Source organism: Ictidomys tridecemlineatus, chromosome 12 (assembly GCF_052094955.1).
Source record: "Ictidomys tridecemlineatus isolate mIctTri1 chromosome 12, mIctTri1.hap1, whole genome shotgun sequence".
Classification (NCBI taxonomy): domain Eukaryota; kingdom Metazoa; phylum Chordata; class Mammalia; order Rodentia; family Sciuridae; genus Ictidomys; species Ictidomys tridecemlineatus.
Window position 1 is genome coordinate 44,516,846 of NC_135488.1, and position 14,213 is coordinate 44,531,058.

Here is a 14,213-nt window from a genome sequence, read left to right on the forward strand (position 1 = left end):
TGAGTTTCAGAATTCATTCGGAGGTTTTCCACTCCTCGTTTTTTAAGATCCATCACAAGTAGCGGAAAGCTGTTCAAGCCCACCCATAGGCACATTTGCTCCTGTCACTGAGATTCAGAAAAATAAGGACTACAAGACTCCAGTCCAGTACAGCCCCCACAACTTTGTTTAACAACTGAAGGAGAGAAGAGTCCCCTCAAAAGGACCCAGCCAGCATGGAGGGAAGGGAGCGGGAGAGCAGACGGAAACACAGTGCAGTGAGCCTGACATAGCTTCCCTGTGTACATATAACAGTACCCCACAGGGCATCCCACCCTCCTCAACATCCACACGAAATTAACTTTTTAAAAAAGTAACCATGGGGGGTGGGGTGGTGGCTCAGTGGTAGAACTAGCAGGTGTGAGGCCCTGGGTTCCATCCCCAGCACCACATTTAAAAAAAAAAAAAAAAACTAAATAAACAGAATAAAGATACTGTGTCCATCTATAATTAAAAACATTTTTTTAAATAATAATAACTGGATAAATGGCAGGAAATCAGTAGAGGGAAGGGAACGGGGTGGGGGAGAGGAGGGGAAGGAGGGGTGCTGGGGCTGCATTAGAACAGGCTGCATTCCGTGCTTCGACAATCACGTCACAATGGATTCTACTGTCATATACAACCAGAAAGAACCAATAAAGAAAGAAGGAGGAGGAGGATGGTGATCCGCGTTGGCATTCCCACTTCCTTTATTGCACGGGTTTGGCACGGGAAGTCTCAGAGGCCGGTCTTGAGCGCTGTCAGCCCACGTGTTTTCTCAGTTCTGCGTTTACACCGTCTGTACGTCCAGATTCCCCCCAAAACCAAGAAGACCAGCGACAAGGGAGCCAGCGCAATGCCCCAGGAGAACGTGGAGGAAGCTGTGGGGAAAGCAGAGGCACATCAGCGTGGAACCGTGTCTCACAGCCAAACAGGAGGGGCAGGGTGGGCTTCCAGAGAGAAAAGGAAGCAGAAAGTAGGGTCCTTACGCCAAGATCAAGGACATTTGAGAGTGACATCTGAGGCACTAGAGCCACAATCCAAGTTAGATAAGATCTGACACAGAGTAGGGGCCCGTACCAAGGGACTGAGTGTTCCAAATGTGGACAGTGTGCACTTAAGATGCTGTCCGTTGACACCTCAGTGAGCCATCTGTGACTTGGCCAGGGAACTGTCTGCCTTTCTTCAATGAGCGTGGAGATCAGGAGGATTTACCAAGGAAAACAAACTTAGAGTCAAGGCCCCGGATGCCAAGATCATTGCTCAAACCCAGCAATTGCATATTCTGTTCCTTGACATCTCTAGGCTTTGGAAATATAGGAAGAAACTGTGAACCAAAAGTTGAATGGTAAATATGGGAACAGGGAGTTATGAAACACATTGTTTTTGAAGCCAGAATCTCGCCTTTTTTAAGCTCTTGTTTGCCATAATCTGGTTAGACATTCTCAACCTGATTCTCCTGAGGATTCCTATACCTTAAAAATTCACCCAGATTAGAAATAAATGAAGCTTGTGATTTTTCAGCAGCCAGCTGAATATGCTTATTGGTCCTTAGGAAAGGCTCAGCCCGGGCCCTCTGGGTTCAGTCACAGCCTGCCCAGCCAAGGACACACAGACACAGGGCTCTGGTGACGGAAAAATGTGAAAGGTTTCCAGCATCAGGACCAGACGAAGCACGGGTTCCTTTGGCTCACGAGTCTGATTCCCAGAGGGAGAAAGCTGTTTTTTATGGGATCCCCATGTCCAAATCTGTACAGTGACAATCTCACTGTCTTCTCTGCCAGCCTGCTCGTTATGAAAATGAGCAGAAACACCAGGCTTCACACGTATGTCCCGGTTCTCAAACTGCAATCGGCAAGGAGTTTGAGAAACTGCAACCTTCAGCTGCCCACCAGGAAAACGCACCTGGGAATACTTGGGCAGAGTCCACGGATCTGTGTTTTTAACTAGTGGCTCAGGTGGTACGATTCTGGTAGCACAGAGAGCTGAGCAAAGCTGTGCCGGCTGTTGATACCTCTCCTGAAACTTGGCCAAATCATCAGACTTCCAAATTAAAGTATGTCCAACAGTTTCCTCCTAGCAAAATGTGGACGTGTGCAAGCATAGTCAGAAGGCACCACTGAGATCCCTGAGGGGAACTGCTTTGGGCTAGGGGCTGTTGTCTTGCAGTCTGTCAACAGAGAGGACATCATCAGCACCTCCCTTTCCTGCTCAATGTTTGAACGTTCAGGAAAAAGAAAATGTCAAAAATGATGACATGAGGGTCTTGCTTCCCTTTTTTCAATGTCCTTACGTGGCCACCGGGTTAATTTGGCTACAGCCTTGCTCTTACTCCTTGTAACCTAATGGCTTTGACCTTAAAGCCACCCTGAACTCTGGGGTCTTCCAGTATCCGGCTTTTGTAGGATGGAATTTTTCAACTTCAAGATAAAGAATGACCCGCCCTCTTCTAGACGCCACGGGAGGACAGCTGATCCCGGTGATCCAAGGCAGAACCACACGGGAGGACACAGGGTAGCTTAAAGTTCCTAGCAGAAATTATTTTGCTATTTAACCTTTGCCAAAACTTATTTTGCTATCGGAACTTTGTATTTGAGTATGATCTCCCAGTGTCCAGCCGCCATCACACCAAAAACATAAATAAATAAAATAAATCAAAGTAGGAGATTTGTTTTTCTGGCCTCTCCTAACTGGCAATGCAAGAAGACCACCCAAGGAATCTCCTGGAGAACCCGTAGCTTTGTTCAGCATCCATTCAACGTGTTGTTTTCTCCTCTGTCCCCAATACACATACCTTCTTTGACTGTGGTTCGTAGTGTCTGAAAACTCAGTGTATTAAGGACGACACATTTAAAATCTGTATCCAAATCCTCTCTTAAGACTGGGTTAAAAATCAGCGGCACTTCAATGTAGTTCTCATTGTTTTCTGAATATTCCCTAGGTGAGAAAATATTCGCTTACACATGGTACAAACATAGGCATCTAAACAGTCTCAAACTAGAAGCACCCATTGTGCTTAAATTGATTTAAAGTTTCATAAAGTTAGGAGAATTTTTTCATCATAATTATCCAGGAGAATTTCTAAGCCTCTTTTAGAAGACAGAGTGTCATTGAAGATGCTGGTCATTGTAATAGGACCTCTGTTAGACTGACAACTTACATTCTCATTTTGGTTTGGTTGATGGAAAAAAAATCTTTTTTTCTCGTATTAGGAATTGAACCCAGAGATGCTGTACCACTGACCTATATCCCTAGCCCTTATCATCTTATTTTTTTTTTATTTTGAAACAGAGTGTCACTAGATTGCTGAGGCTGGCCTTGAACTTGCAATCCTCCTGCCTCAGCCTCCCAAGTCACTAGGATTACAAGCATGTCCATCATGCCCAATCAAAATTTTTATTTTTAAAGACCCTTGACAAACAAAGATCCAGTAGTGGGAACAGTAACATTTGTTTAGGGGAATCTTGAGTCTCTCACCAAGAAATTATTCACATATTGAAGAGGAGGGCACCTCTAGGACTCCATCCCTCAGCAGTGTCACCTCCTCATTTCTACTGCCAACTGTCACTCTGAAACTCTAGTCCAGGTCAGAGGGCTGCAGACAACAGAGTGGAAGAGCTCTAGTCAGGATATCTGCCATTCACAATGTCAGAGGAAGCTGAAGACACTTCACTGCTATCTATTTACATGAATAAAAAACCTCGTGGAATGGATCCACTGGGACTGCTTTTGTTTTATCTGGAAGAAAAATGTGTTCCTTTAAGTAAATGAATAGCATGAGTGAGCGGGCACAGGGCATTTAGTCCTGGCCAAGTCTTCCACAACAAAGACTCGCAAGCCAACTGTTATGCTAATCCACAACCTTTTTATCTACTAAATCGCATCCAGAACGAATTTTTTTTTCTTTCAAAAAAGACAAAAGAAAAGCAAGCAAAAGTTCAGGCTGATTCAAAGCATCAAAACGATAAATTTAAAGGACACTTTAGGATTTGGAACGTGGAGTGGTCTCCCTTCCTCTCACACAAATGGCTCCCATTTATGAAGCCTGGTGCTTCTAGATTCAGAGTGAGGAAACATTTTCTGGAGATGACGCTTACGAGAACTGCATTCTTTCTTTGATTGGACACTCTGACAGCTTACGATTCCCCCAAGAAAAAGAAGAGGCATCAGTACAAATACTGGAGTTAGCTCTCAGTCTTTTGTCTGGATTTATGAAAATATTCGAGAGTGAGGTTGCCAAGTGGCAAAGAGAAATGTATTAACTCCAAAATGTTTTTTTTTTTAAGCCTGCAAAAATCAAGAAATAAATCTTTAAAAACAGCGACAAAATGCAACATCCATACCAACCAGTCAACTGAAACTTAACTCACCTGGGTCTAGAAAAAGTCTGATTCTCAAGATAATTTTTAGCAAAATAGAAATTTTAAAATTCAAAACTCAAACAGTGTGAAAGCACCCCAAAAGTCACTTTTACTGTGGTAGGTGTGTCAGATTGATAGGTTGGATGTGACATTGTCTCCAGAAGGAAGAGGGAAACTGCAGAGGTCTCACGACAGAAGGCCCTCACCCACTTACTGGCGCGGCCCTTCGGTCACTCGGCCTCCCGGGTAGGCGCTCTCGATTTGGGCGCTGTTAGCCGTCCACCACAGCAGGGTGGTGTCAGGTGTGCCGGCTCCCAGGAACACCTTACACGGGATGGTCAGGCTGGACCCTGCGTTTAGCAAGACACGCACACCCAGCATCAGCACCCAGCATGGGCAAGAGCGTCACCCCAGATCCTCACGTCTGTCCACAAGCCAAAGCAGGGGACCCCCCTCCTTGTCTTCTCAAACACTCCTCCCTGGCCAGTTAGTTTCTAGAAGGAAAATTAGTTTCCCCGAATGATTCTGTTCACCCAGAGCGTTACTGTTTAATATTCAGCTTGACCATCCCAGGACCACTCCTGTGGGACATTCTGCATTCAGTGGCTCCCTCCTTCCACCATGGATCCCAAACAAATCCAGATCCATGTGCAGATTCTCTCTCCTTGCCCACGGCTGCTCTCAACATGAACCTTTCCCCCTGAGAACTCCAAGGTGGCTGGCATTTAGGATTAACCCTCTAAAATCCAATTTCATTTCCTAAGGACAGCGCCCTCTACAGTTATGTAGTGTCATGGCGCTGGGCACCCCTATAATGCCTCTTCCTAAGTCACCAAAGGAAAAGGTAAATCCTGCCCAATTGTTTCCTCCTCCTGGGAATATCCTATGGGGTGTCTTTAATGCACCTGGTCCCACTTCAGGCTCAGAATGCCCTCCCTTCCCCATCCTCTGCCACTGCAGTGACTTTAAACGCTTCCCCCAGCCATGGGAGTGCGTTAAATCCAGGTCACATGACCGCACCATGCATTGCAGTACGCTGAAAGCGATTGGTGGGGAACCGGGTTTCACTCAGCAAAGGGACAATGGGAGCTGGGGCACTGGCATCCAGGGAGCACCAACCAGTGTCCCCACTACCCTGGTTTCCTAGTAGTTTCCAGAGTCAAGGTGGCCATGCAGGATGCAATTCATGTAGCAGCCAGCTATCCCCGCAACAGCTCAAAAGCCCTCTTCCTATGGCCTCCATTTAAAATTAAAAACTCAAACCCAAGGCCAAACGGAAGTGAAAAACCATTTCTCTAAAGCACTCCATAGCCAGGGCTTGACAAATGAGCATCAGACCTACCAGTCTATTACACCAACACAGACACACAAAAGGGTGTGCGTGTTGACATACAGACCTCGATCTCTAGCCCAGCCTGCCCCGGAGTGTGGCTTTTTGAACTTCGCTAAGCTGCCATGACTCCCTGGGCGGCTTTTCCTTTTGAAAAATGGAATTAGCACCTTCCCACAGAGAGGATGCTGGGATCAAATAGATCCTATTAGACCCCGTAAATGCTCAATACACAGCCATCCCAACTCAACACTCATCAACCGCTGTTAGTACCGCCCACTTATGCACCCTCACTGCCGACTACGAGGGACTGAAAAGGAAGTGAGCCGGCCAGGACAGCCTGTGCTCAATTAGGGTGAAAAAAAGGGAACTTCGATGGTCATCTTCAACATGTTGCTCAACCTGTTGATAGCTACTGCAGTGTCAAGAAACTGTCTCTGACCACTGCTGAAGTCACCTAACCAGTGGAGTCTCAGAAAGATCAGTCACATTTTGGTAATGTGAATTACTTTAAATTTACTAAAAGTGAAGCTCTGTAAGGGTTTCGTGCTGTTCATCTTTTCCTACAATTAAAAACAGCTGGCAAAATGTCCAGCTTTCTACATTTAAATTTTTGTAGGTAGGATATTCATGAAGTATCCTTGCTTTCTAATAATATCATTTTTAACCACAAAAATGTTCCCTCCCGTTTGTCATCTCAGACCCTACACTGGGTTCTAAGGTCCCCACCCAGGCACACTGCCACCCTACAGGGACAGGTATGGTGTGGTCAGCAGGCACAAGGTCCCAACCCCCTGACTCTGTGATTTCAGGCACCACTGCAGGAACATGGGTGGTGCGGTACTTGCATGCCTTACCCAGGGATGTTGATATGGTCTGGAGGGGAGAAATAATCACAGGAATGGTCTCCTCTTTTCTTTCTGAGAAAGATGTAAGGAAAAGAGATTCCATTAGGGAAGCCTTCACTTCAATGTGAGACTCAGGTTTCATTGTTCAGCTCATCAACCAAGTTCTCCTTCACAGTGGGGCCAGTCATTGTGGGAACTGACCTTTTGTCTGGCAAAGGAAATAGGCTCTCCACGAAATCGAGCATCTTTGGCCAATGCTTTTCCCAGCAGAGACATTACTGGAAGAGGCCACAGTTACACATTCCTCTGACAGTCGGGCTTTGTTCTTTGCTCGGTGATAAACCGTTAACCATTGCCTTCCCAGGCTTCCTGAGTGTGTGTTGATGATGCCCACGGGGTAGGTCTTACACAAAGGTCCCCCCACCCCAGGATGCCTACACAGAATACTGAAGCTTCTTCAAGAGCAGGCTCAGGGGCTGGAGGGCCATCTGTTTGTAAAGCTAATGCCATACTGGGTGAGAAACACAGGAACCCAGCTGTGGCTGCTCCATGTCTTGTTAATGGAGGAGACCAAACTCTGGGAATGGGAACCAGCTTGAGCAAACTGGACACCTGAAGTGGAGCAAAAACGACGGGGTGGGTGCGGTGAAAACTGGGAGCTGTCTGCACCCCGGCCTCACCATCCTCACTTCTATGGGAGAGTATTTTGAAATCCTCCCGTGAGTAAGCCTAAGGCCTGGGCGGGGGAGCAGATGGATTCGTGACGGTGGCCAGAGGCTTATTCCTCTTTTCCACGTCACATTGCCATCATGTGCAGGTGGAGGCCGTCAGGTAAGGGAAAGAAGCTTATCTCCATGACTCAAACGTGAGGGTGCACCAGCCTCCCCCGAGGGAGGGCTGATGAGACAGGCGGCAGCCCCTGACATCCAGTTTCTGACTTAGTACTTCTGCGTGAGACCTGAGATTTTGCTTGAGTCATCAGTGCCCAGGTGCTGAGGCCCCTGCTGGTCCAGCATCCCCCCACCCAGCAGCCACCCTTGAGAGTCACTGCGCTGCAGCGGGTCCTTTGGCTACGCCGTGTAACATGTAGGGCGGCCGCCCCCTAGTGTTCCTGGGCAGTATGGCATGAGTGGGATCATCATCAGGGACTGGAGGAAAGAACATGTCAAGTCAAACTGGCTGTGGAGGAACAAGAAGTTAACATGAAGGAATTCTCTGCAGGACAGAAAAAGAAATGGAACCTAGGGACTTCCGCTTATGGAAGAGGTGATGTTCCTTATAATAAAACAATCTCTGGATTCTCTAGGAAAAGTCTCCTTCACAGGCTCATTATAAGTCCCCTTAGAAGAATCCAATTGTGGCATTGGGTAGGTAAGGAAAGTGGCATATTTCCCAGGACAGAGTCCAAGCCTCACGCATCCTCTGCCCCTTGCACCTAATTCTATGCCTGGCACACAGGAGGTAAGCAATATATGTCCAGCAAATGTTAAATGCTGTTAGCCAATCCTGTTCACGACCGTGTTTTCAAGTATAATTAATCCTGGTACAGGCTAACAACCCTAATCCGAGAATTCAGAATCTGAAATTTCTTGAGCTCCGTCATGATGCCACAAGTGAAAAGTTCCACTCCATGAAACTTTGTTTCATACATAGAATTATTTTAAATACGTTATAAAATTAATCTTATGTGCATAAGTTGTACATGAAATATAATTTAATTTCATGTTCGGATTTTGTATCCCTTCCCAAGGTATTTCATTGTGTATATGCAAATATCCCAAAGTCTGGAGGGACAAACAATCCAAAACCCTTAATACTTCTGGTCCCAAGTATCTCAGATTGGTGGTACTCAACCTGTACCAAAGGCCATCCAACACACCCGAGGAGAAAAAAAAAATAGAGAAAGGAATTTCCACTGGATAAGCTGATGCAGAACCTTCTGGTTGAAAAATCCAGTAAGATCCTACTATTCTAAATTATATATGAAGTTGCAGCAGCCATGTTCTGATCGCCAGCCCTGTAGGAGCAAATCTTTGACGCCGACTTTTGGAAGAAAATGTCCAAGGAAACCCTTGTGGTGAGTTTTAGCCTCCATCTCATTACTGCTCAGGGTAATTCACCTTTCCTCACACCACCACCCTGATGGCTTATTAGCCTGATGCTTTTGGACAGTCCTATCTGTTTTCCTTTGCTTTCATACCAAAGATATTCTAGGGATTCTTTGTGAACTGCATTTGCTCTGACGCTTGTTCTTGAACCAGGAAGGACAGGCACCTTGGTGGTAAGTACTTACTATTGACGCGGAGTTTGACGTTCCTAGTGACGTTGTATTGCCTGCCCTCGTGGGCATATGTTATGGCGCATTTGTAGTAGCCCGCATCCTCCACAGATACATCATGGATGAGTAAGCGTGTGGTCCCCTCCACACTTATAAATTTCTCATTGTTTTCATCCAAAGGGACAGAACCCTTGAGGGAAAATGTATTTGATGATTACATTATATAATAATACATATCTCAAAAGCTACGATCTGCATCATCAAAATCAACCAGTGTTGAATTTGCAACCCAAGAATTGCCCTGGCATTTACTTCACTGATTTTATGCTTTTGGGCATAATTTTAGCTGTATTTTTAGGAAAAGAAATTTGTCAACATATAAAACAAATAAAATGGCTTGATTTGTTTAGCCAAGATATTTAAAGCATATTTGTTCAAGTACAGATGTGAAAAAGAGATGCACTCTTCTTGGAAAAATAGGCCATTTAAAATACAACTTTATTTCTTGTTCAACTGCTTCCTACTGGCCTCAGGAAATACCCAGGAAGATCACTATTAAATCGTCACGATGACTTTGGACAACAGTATTTAGAGAAGATAATGATTCAGTAATTACTTTAAAAATTATTTCAATCTTAGGAGTTGGTACAATAAAGAAAGATTTGTTGGGAAAAAAAAAACTAAGTGGGAGGAATGATCTACACTTTTCCTATAAACACCAAGTTCTGCGGATTCTCTGAAGAATAGAACCCACAAGAATGAGACCTCCAATACACTCAGAGAAGTGGAATAAAATTTAAGAAAACATCCTAATGAGAACACCATGTCCTGGGAAGCATCTCTTTCAAAACCAAAGCTTACAAGAGTCAAATGAATCATGAGTCATTTCAGAATCTTACTCTGAAATGACACAGACAAAACTGAAAGAGTCAGCCACACGGCTCACGCAGTATTGCTGTATCATACATCTAATTAAAAGGAGGGATCTCGTGTTTCCTAGCGTGAGTAGTCAAACATGCAAGGTAGTTGTTCCAATGCTATGTGGGGAACAGGGTCAGGGTTTGGCCTTCACCACCCACCAGCCGGGAGACCTTGGGTAAATTCCTTATGTTTCCTGTCATCTGGGAAGCGGAGAGATCAACAATCCCTGCTTGGCTGGGCTACTTGTTGGCAAGGTTGGAAGGGGCCTGGACATAGTGCATGCTCAGTAATGCTTAGCATAATTATGGAGGCAGCCAGTGCCGTCCAGCCTCTTTACCCACCCAGCACGGAGCTAAGCGCTTCATACACACCACTCCATTGAAACTTCAAAGCAGATTAACGAAATGCTGTTTTACAACAGAAACAGGTTAAAGAGGTGAAGTAGCCCAGCACTGTGGCCACACCTCTAATCCCAGCAGCTCAATGGGCTGAGGCAGGAGGACTGCAAGTTCAAAGCCAGCCTCAGCAATTTATCAAGGCCCCAAGCAACTTAGTGAGACCTTGTCTCAAAATTAAAATTAAAAACAGGGCTGGAGAGATGACTCCGAGGTTACATATCACAGGATGCAATCCCTGGTCCCAAAGGGGAAAACAAAAAGAAAGTCGTTTGGCTTAGGCTAAATGAAGGAACAGGGTTTAAATCCAGACCTACTTTCTCCAGATCTGTTCTCTTTTTCCTCTCCAGGCAAAAATCCTTTATTTTCCCTCTTCAAGCTCTTTCTAAAACAAAAGAGAAGTCTTCTACAGCTGACTGGGCTTCTTCATGGGAGATGGCTAATATCTACTTTAAGAAAATCATCTCAGAGTTTCCACTGTTAACCAATCATATATATATATCTATCGAGTTTTCAGTTACCGGTCGATGGCCTATGTCAAATATTGGCAAACTTTTTCAGGAAAGGGCCAGATAGTAAATATTTCTGGAAGCTCACAGTCTGCCTGGTCCTCTGCAGTGTGAAATCAGCCACAGACAGTGCAGCCACAAATGCCCGTGGCTGAGTCTCAGTAAAACTTTACTTATGAACACTGAAAATTGAATTTTAGATAACAGTTAATGCTATGGGACAATTCCATTTTTTAAAAAAACATTTTTAAAAGTGAAAACTATCCTTAGTTTATGAATTGCACAAAAACAGGTGAGGTCTACACATAGCTCCCTGTTGATTAGTCTAAGAGCCGGCTCTTTTCTTTAACTTTCCAATGATCTCACTAAGAACCATTATCATATTTGATATTTATTCAACCAGTGAGGGGGAAACCTGTGTTCATATTTACTTCTTTAGCCCAAAGATTAACTGTCAGGTGCTTTAAAAAAAAAACTTTAAAATGTATAAAATTGTCACATAAAATAACAATTGACCAAGTAAAAATCTATATATTTTTTTAGCTGTTTCTATTCTGGGTTCATTTTAAATTCTGACTTCACAAATCATAATTTTAAGGAATGTTTCTCAAGCCATGTAAAGAAGACATTAATTGTAACCATTTTTAATCATTTAATATATATGCATTTCAAAGATAAGTATATGACATATACACATATGAATACAAGTGAAAGTATTGTCTTCAGAAATGGATATCATGTATCTCTCCTATGACCGTCCAAACACATTTTAATCAAAAGGAATTTTCAGAGCTGTACCTTGTACCACCGGGTCTTCACGTCAGTTCTGTTACGGGTGAATTCCCTCAGATCAGGGCACGCTAACAACCCAGAGGCAGACAAGGTTAGGATTTGCGAGTATGAGATGAACGGCAGGGAAGCTTCTGTGTCCTCAAAAACTCTGAGCTCAATGGACATTTCATCACAGTGAGAAGCATTTCTGTTTTAAAAAGGCGGGGGGCGATAATGAATGGCAAGACAAAGTAAAAGTAAACGAGATTAAGAATCATTTCCCCAACCCTACCAAATTCTGAGCCTGCATTTTCTTGGTTAGTTTTGTCTGTTTCTTTTAAATCTTTAGGTACAAAGAGCATGACATCATAATTGCTATACAGAAGCAGGAATGTGGCCTGATACCAAGACTTGGGAGGACAGCAGGTTCAAGGCCAGCCTCAACAATTTAGCGAGACCCCCACCAACTTAGTGACCCCCCGCTCAAAATAAAAAGGTTGGGGCTGGGGCTCAGTGGCAGAGTGTTCATCTAGCATGTGTGAGACCCTCGGTTCAATCCCAGCATCCAAAATATATACAATAAAGTAGGAAAACATAATCATCCCAGCTAAGTTCCTAGCTACCTAAGACACGTGACATATCAACAGAGGCAATGAGGATGGGTTTTGTACGTGGGGTAAGAATTACTTGCCCAGAAAAATATATAGCAACATCTATTCAAAGAAGCCACAGAGTGTGAAAAAAATACATGAAAGAAATGTGGTAAGAAGTTACTATCTGAGAGTAAAAAATAATTAATTCAAATGTATAAGGCCAGTCAGTATCTGTATTATATTTCATATCTGGTTTGGGGGAGAAAAAAAGGAAAAATAGATAAACAAACCTTTTATGCACAAAGAAATGCAAAAAAAAAATTAACTCTCACCTTTAAAATTACATAATTTCACTGCAGGTTAAAGAAATGCCAACGGGGACAGGTTCAAAGAACAGTGCACACCTGAACAATCATCATCAAGACCTGGTCACAGCGACTTGGCACATGCCAGGTCCTGAGCTGGGTGCTCTACCTGCATCATTTCATTTGTCCTCTGAGGTAGGGTTATTATATCATTTTCAGATGAGGGATATTAAGAACAAAAAATGAATTTCCTAAGGCTGGGTAGCTACAAAGAAATGAAATCAAGTCTGGAAACCCTGTGGGTTTCTGGGAAAAAAACATAAATTAGGGCAAACCAAACTTACCAGACATAACTAGAGTCACAAACTTGTCCACATCATTGATCTGGTAATTCCCCTTGGGCAAGAAACAGAGACTGGGGGACTGCTTGCTCCAGCAGTATCATTTTGACTATTTTGAGTGACAGAAAGGCTACATGGGTTCTAAATCACAAGATCATAAAAGTCACAGGATAGGGCAGCCTTTTGCCCTATGACTGTAAATGCCAAAGAATGTTATAGCAACTGCTGGTGATTTTCACTCTATTAAATCCCACTCTTACAGTTGAAAGAGAGTCCTGGAGGTCAACCAGGTAAACTTTCCCACATGCAAAGAAAACTTGGCACACATTGGGATTTCCACTGCCCCTCAATCTTAGATCTCTTATTTTCCTACAAAAATAAAATAAAGGCACTAACTATGATTTTTTAAAATCCAGTATAAAAACTAACTTTAAAACAAATGTGACTTTGCTCACCTCTCCTTGATGTTTGCATAGTGTCACATCAGTAGACCTAAGTCCTTCCTTAAGAAGGACCAGGCCTTTCCATATTTATTAACCACCAACCTGGGCTTTCCCCATGAATTCTTCACATGCTGTTACCTCACACAGCCATCTTAAGAAATCTCTTTACAGGGGAAAAACTAAGACCCATAAAAGTCAAGGAATAAGACCAAGGCTCCAGCCAGATAGAAAGAGAAGGGCTAAGATTCTCCTCTGTTTTTCTGACCCCAAGTTTCATTTCTTTGTACTATACCATTATGTTTTCCAAATAATGCCCCTGAGAGAAAGTTAGAATTTTTTACCCTGAAAAAAAGACAGAAAAATTATGCATTGAAATCACACACCCAGGTTTCCTTGATAGGGAAGTAGGAGATGGCTTGCCTGCTTCCCAGGTGAAGTGCATTGATAGGTTTGAACCTGGCCCCAAATTACAGCAGGAGCTAGGTGTATAGATGGTAGTGTCAGGATGGGATTGATTTGAAGATTCTCGGCATCACTCACACATGCACACACACACACACACACTCTCTCTCTCTCTCTCTCTCTCTCTCTCTCTCTCTCTCTCCACACTCCACTCCATCTCTCTCTCTTTCTCTCACATACACACACTACCTAGGTCTGAGACTGATGTCTGAAGCTCTTCTATTCACCAGTAATTCCCTGTTCTAACAATGTCGATTTCTTTGGTTTTCATTCTACATATCAATATTCCTGGGCACAATAACTCCTTACATGAGTTCATGAAATCTTCAAGGACTCTGAAGCCAGTTGGTGGGAGGGGGTGAACAGAACCCTGGGGAGGGATGAAGAGAAAAGTCCAGAAATGCTATTTCCCAGTCAAGCTAAGGGGCTGCCCTACCCTTTCAGAAGAACGAAGGCAGGAAATTTTTAATATCGCCCCAAGCAGGCCTAGAACTTTATCCTTCAAGTGGGGAAAGCACAGACTTTTCAACAAATGGTTCTGGAAAGACCACATAAACACATGAAAAATGAAGCTGGACCCTCATTCACACCTCACATAAAAATTAATTCAAAATGGAGGAAAGACCCAATGTAAGGGC

The 14,213-nt window shown here is 43.8% G+C and overlaps 1 protein-coding gene across 1 annotated transcript in view; it reads right to left on the minus strand.

Annotated features, from left to right (window-relative positions):
- Nucleotides 1-465: 465 nt before the first annotated feature.
- The window catches only part of Il1r2 (interleukin 1 receptor type 2), a 37,158-nt gene continuing 23,410 nt past the window's right edge, over nt 466-14,213 (minus strand). Inside the window, exons 4-9 of the mRNA XM_005338490.5 lie at nt 11,459-11,639; nt 8,851-9,025; nt 6,567-6,629; nt 4,594-4,729; nt 2,813-2,955; nt 466-899 (exon numbers count right to left, since the gene is read on the minus strand). Coding sequence (XP_005338547.3) covers nt 757-899; nt 2,813-2,955; nt 4,594-4,729; nt 6,567-6,629; nt 8,851-9,025; nt 11,459-11,639 — 841 coding nt within the window. The 3' untranslated portion in view covers nt 466-756. The remainder of the gene's footprint in view (nt 900-2,812; nt 2,956-4,593; nt 4,730-6,566; nt 6,630-8,850; nt 9,026-11,458; nt 11,640-14,213) is intronic.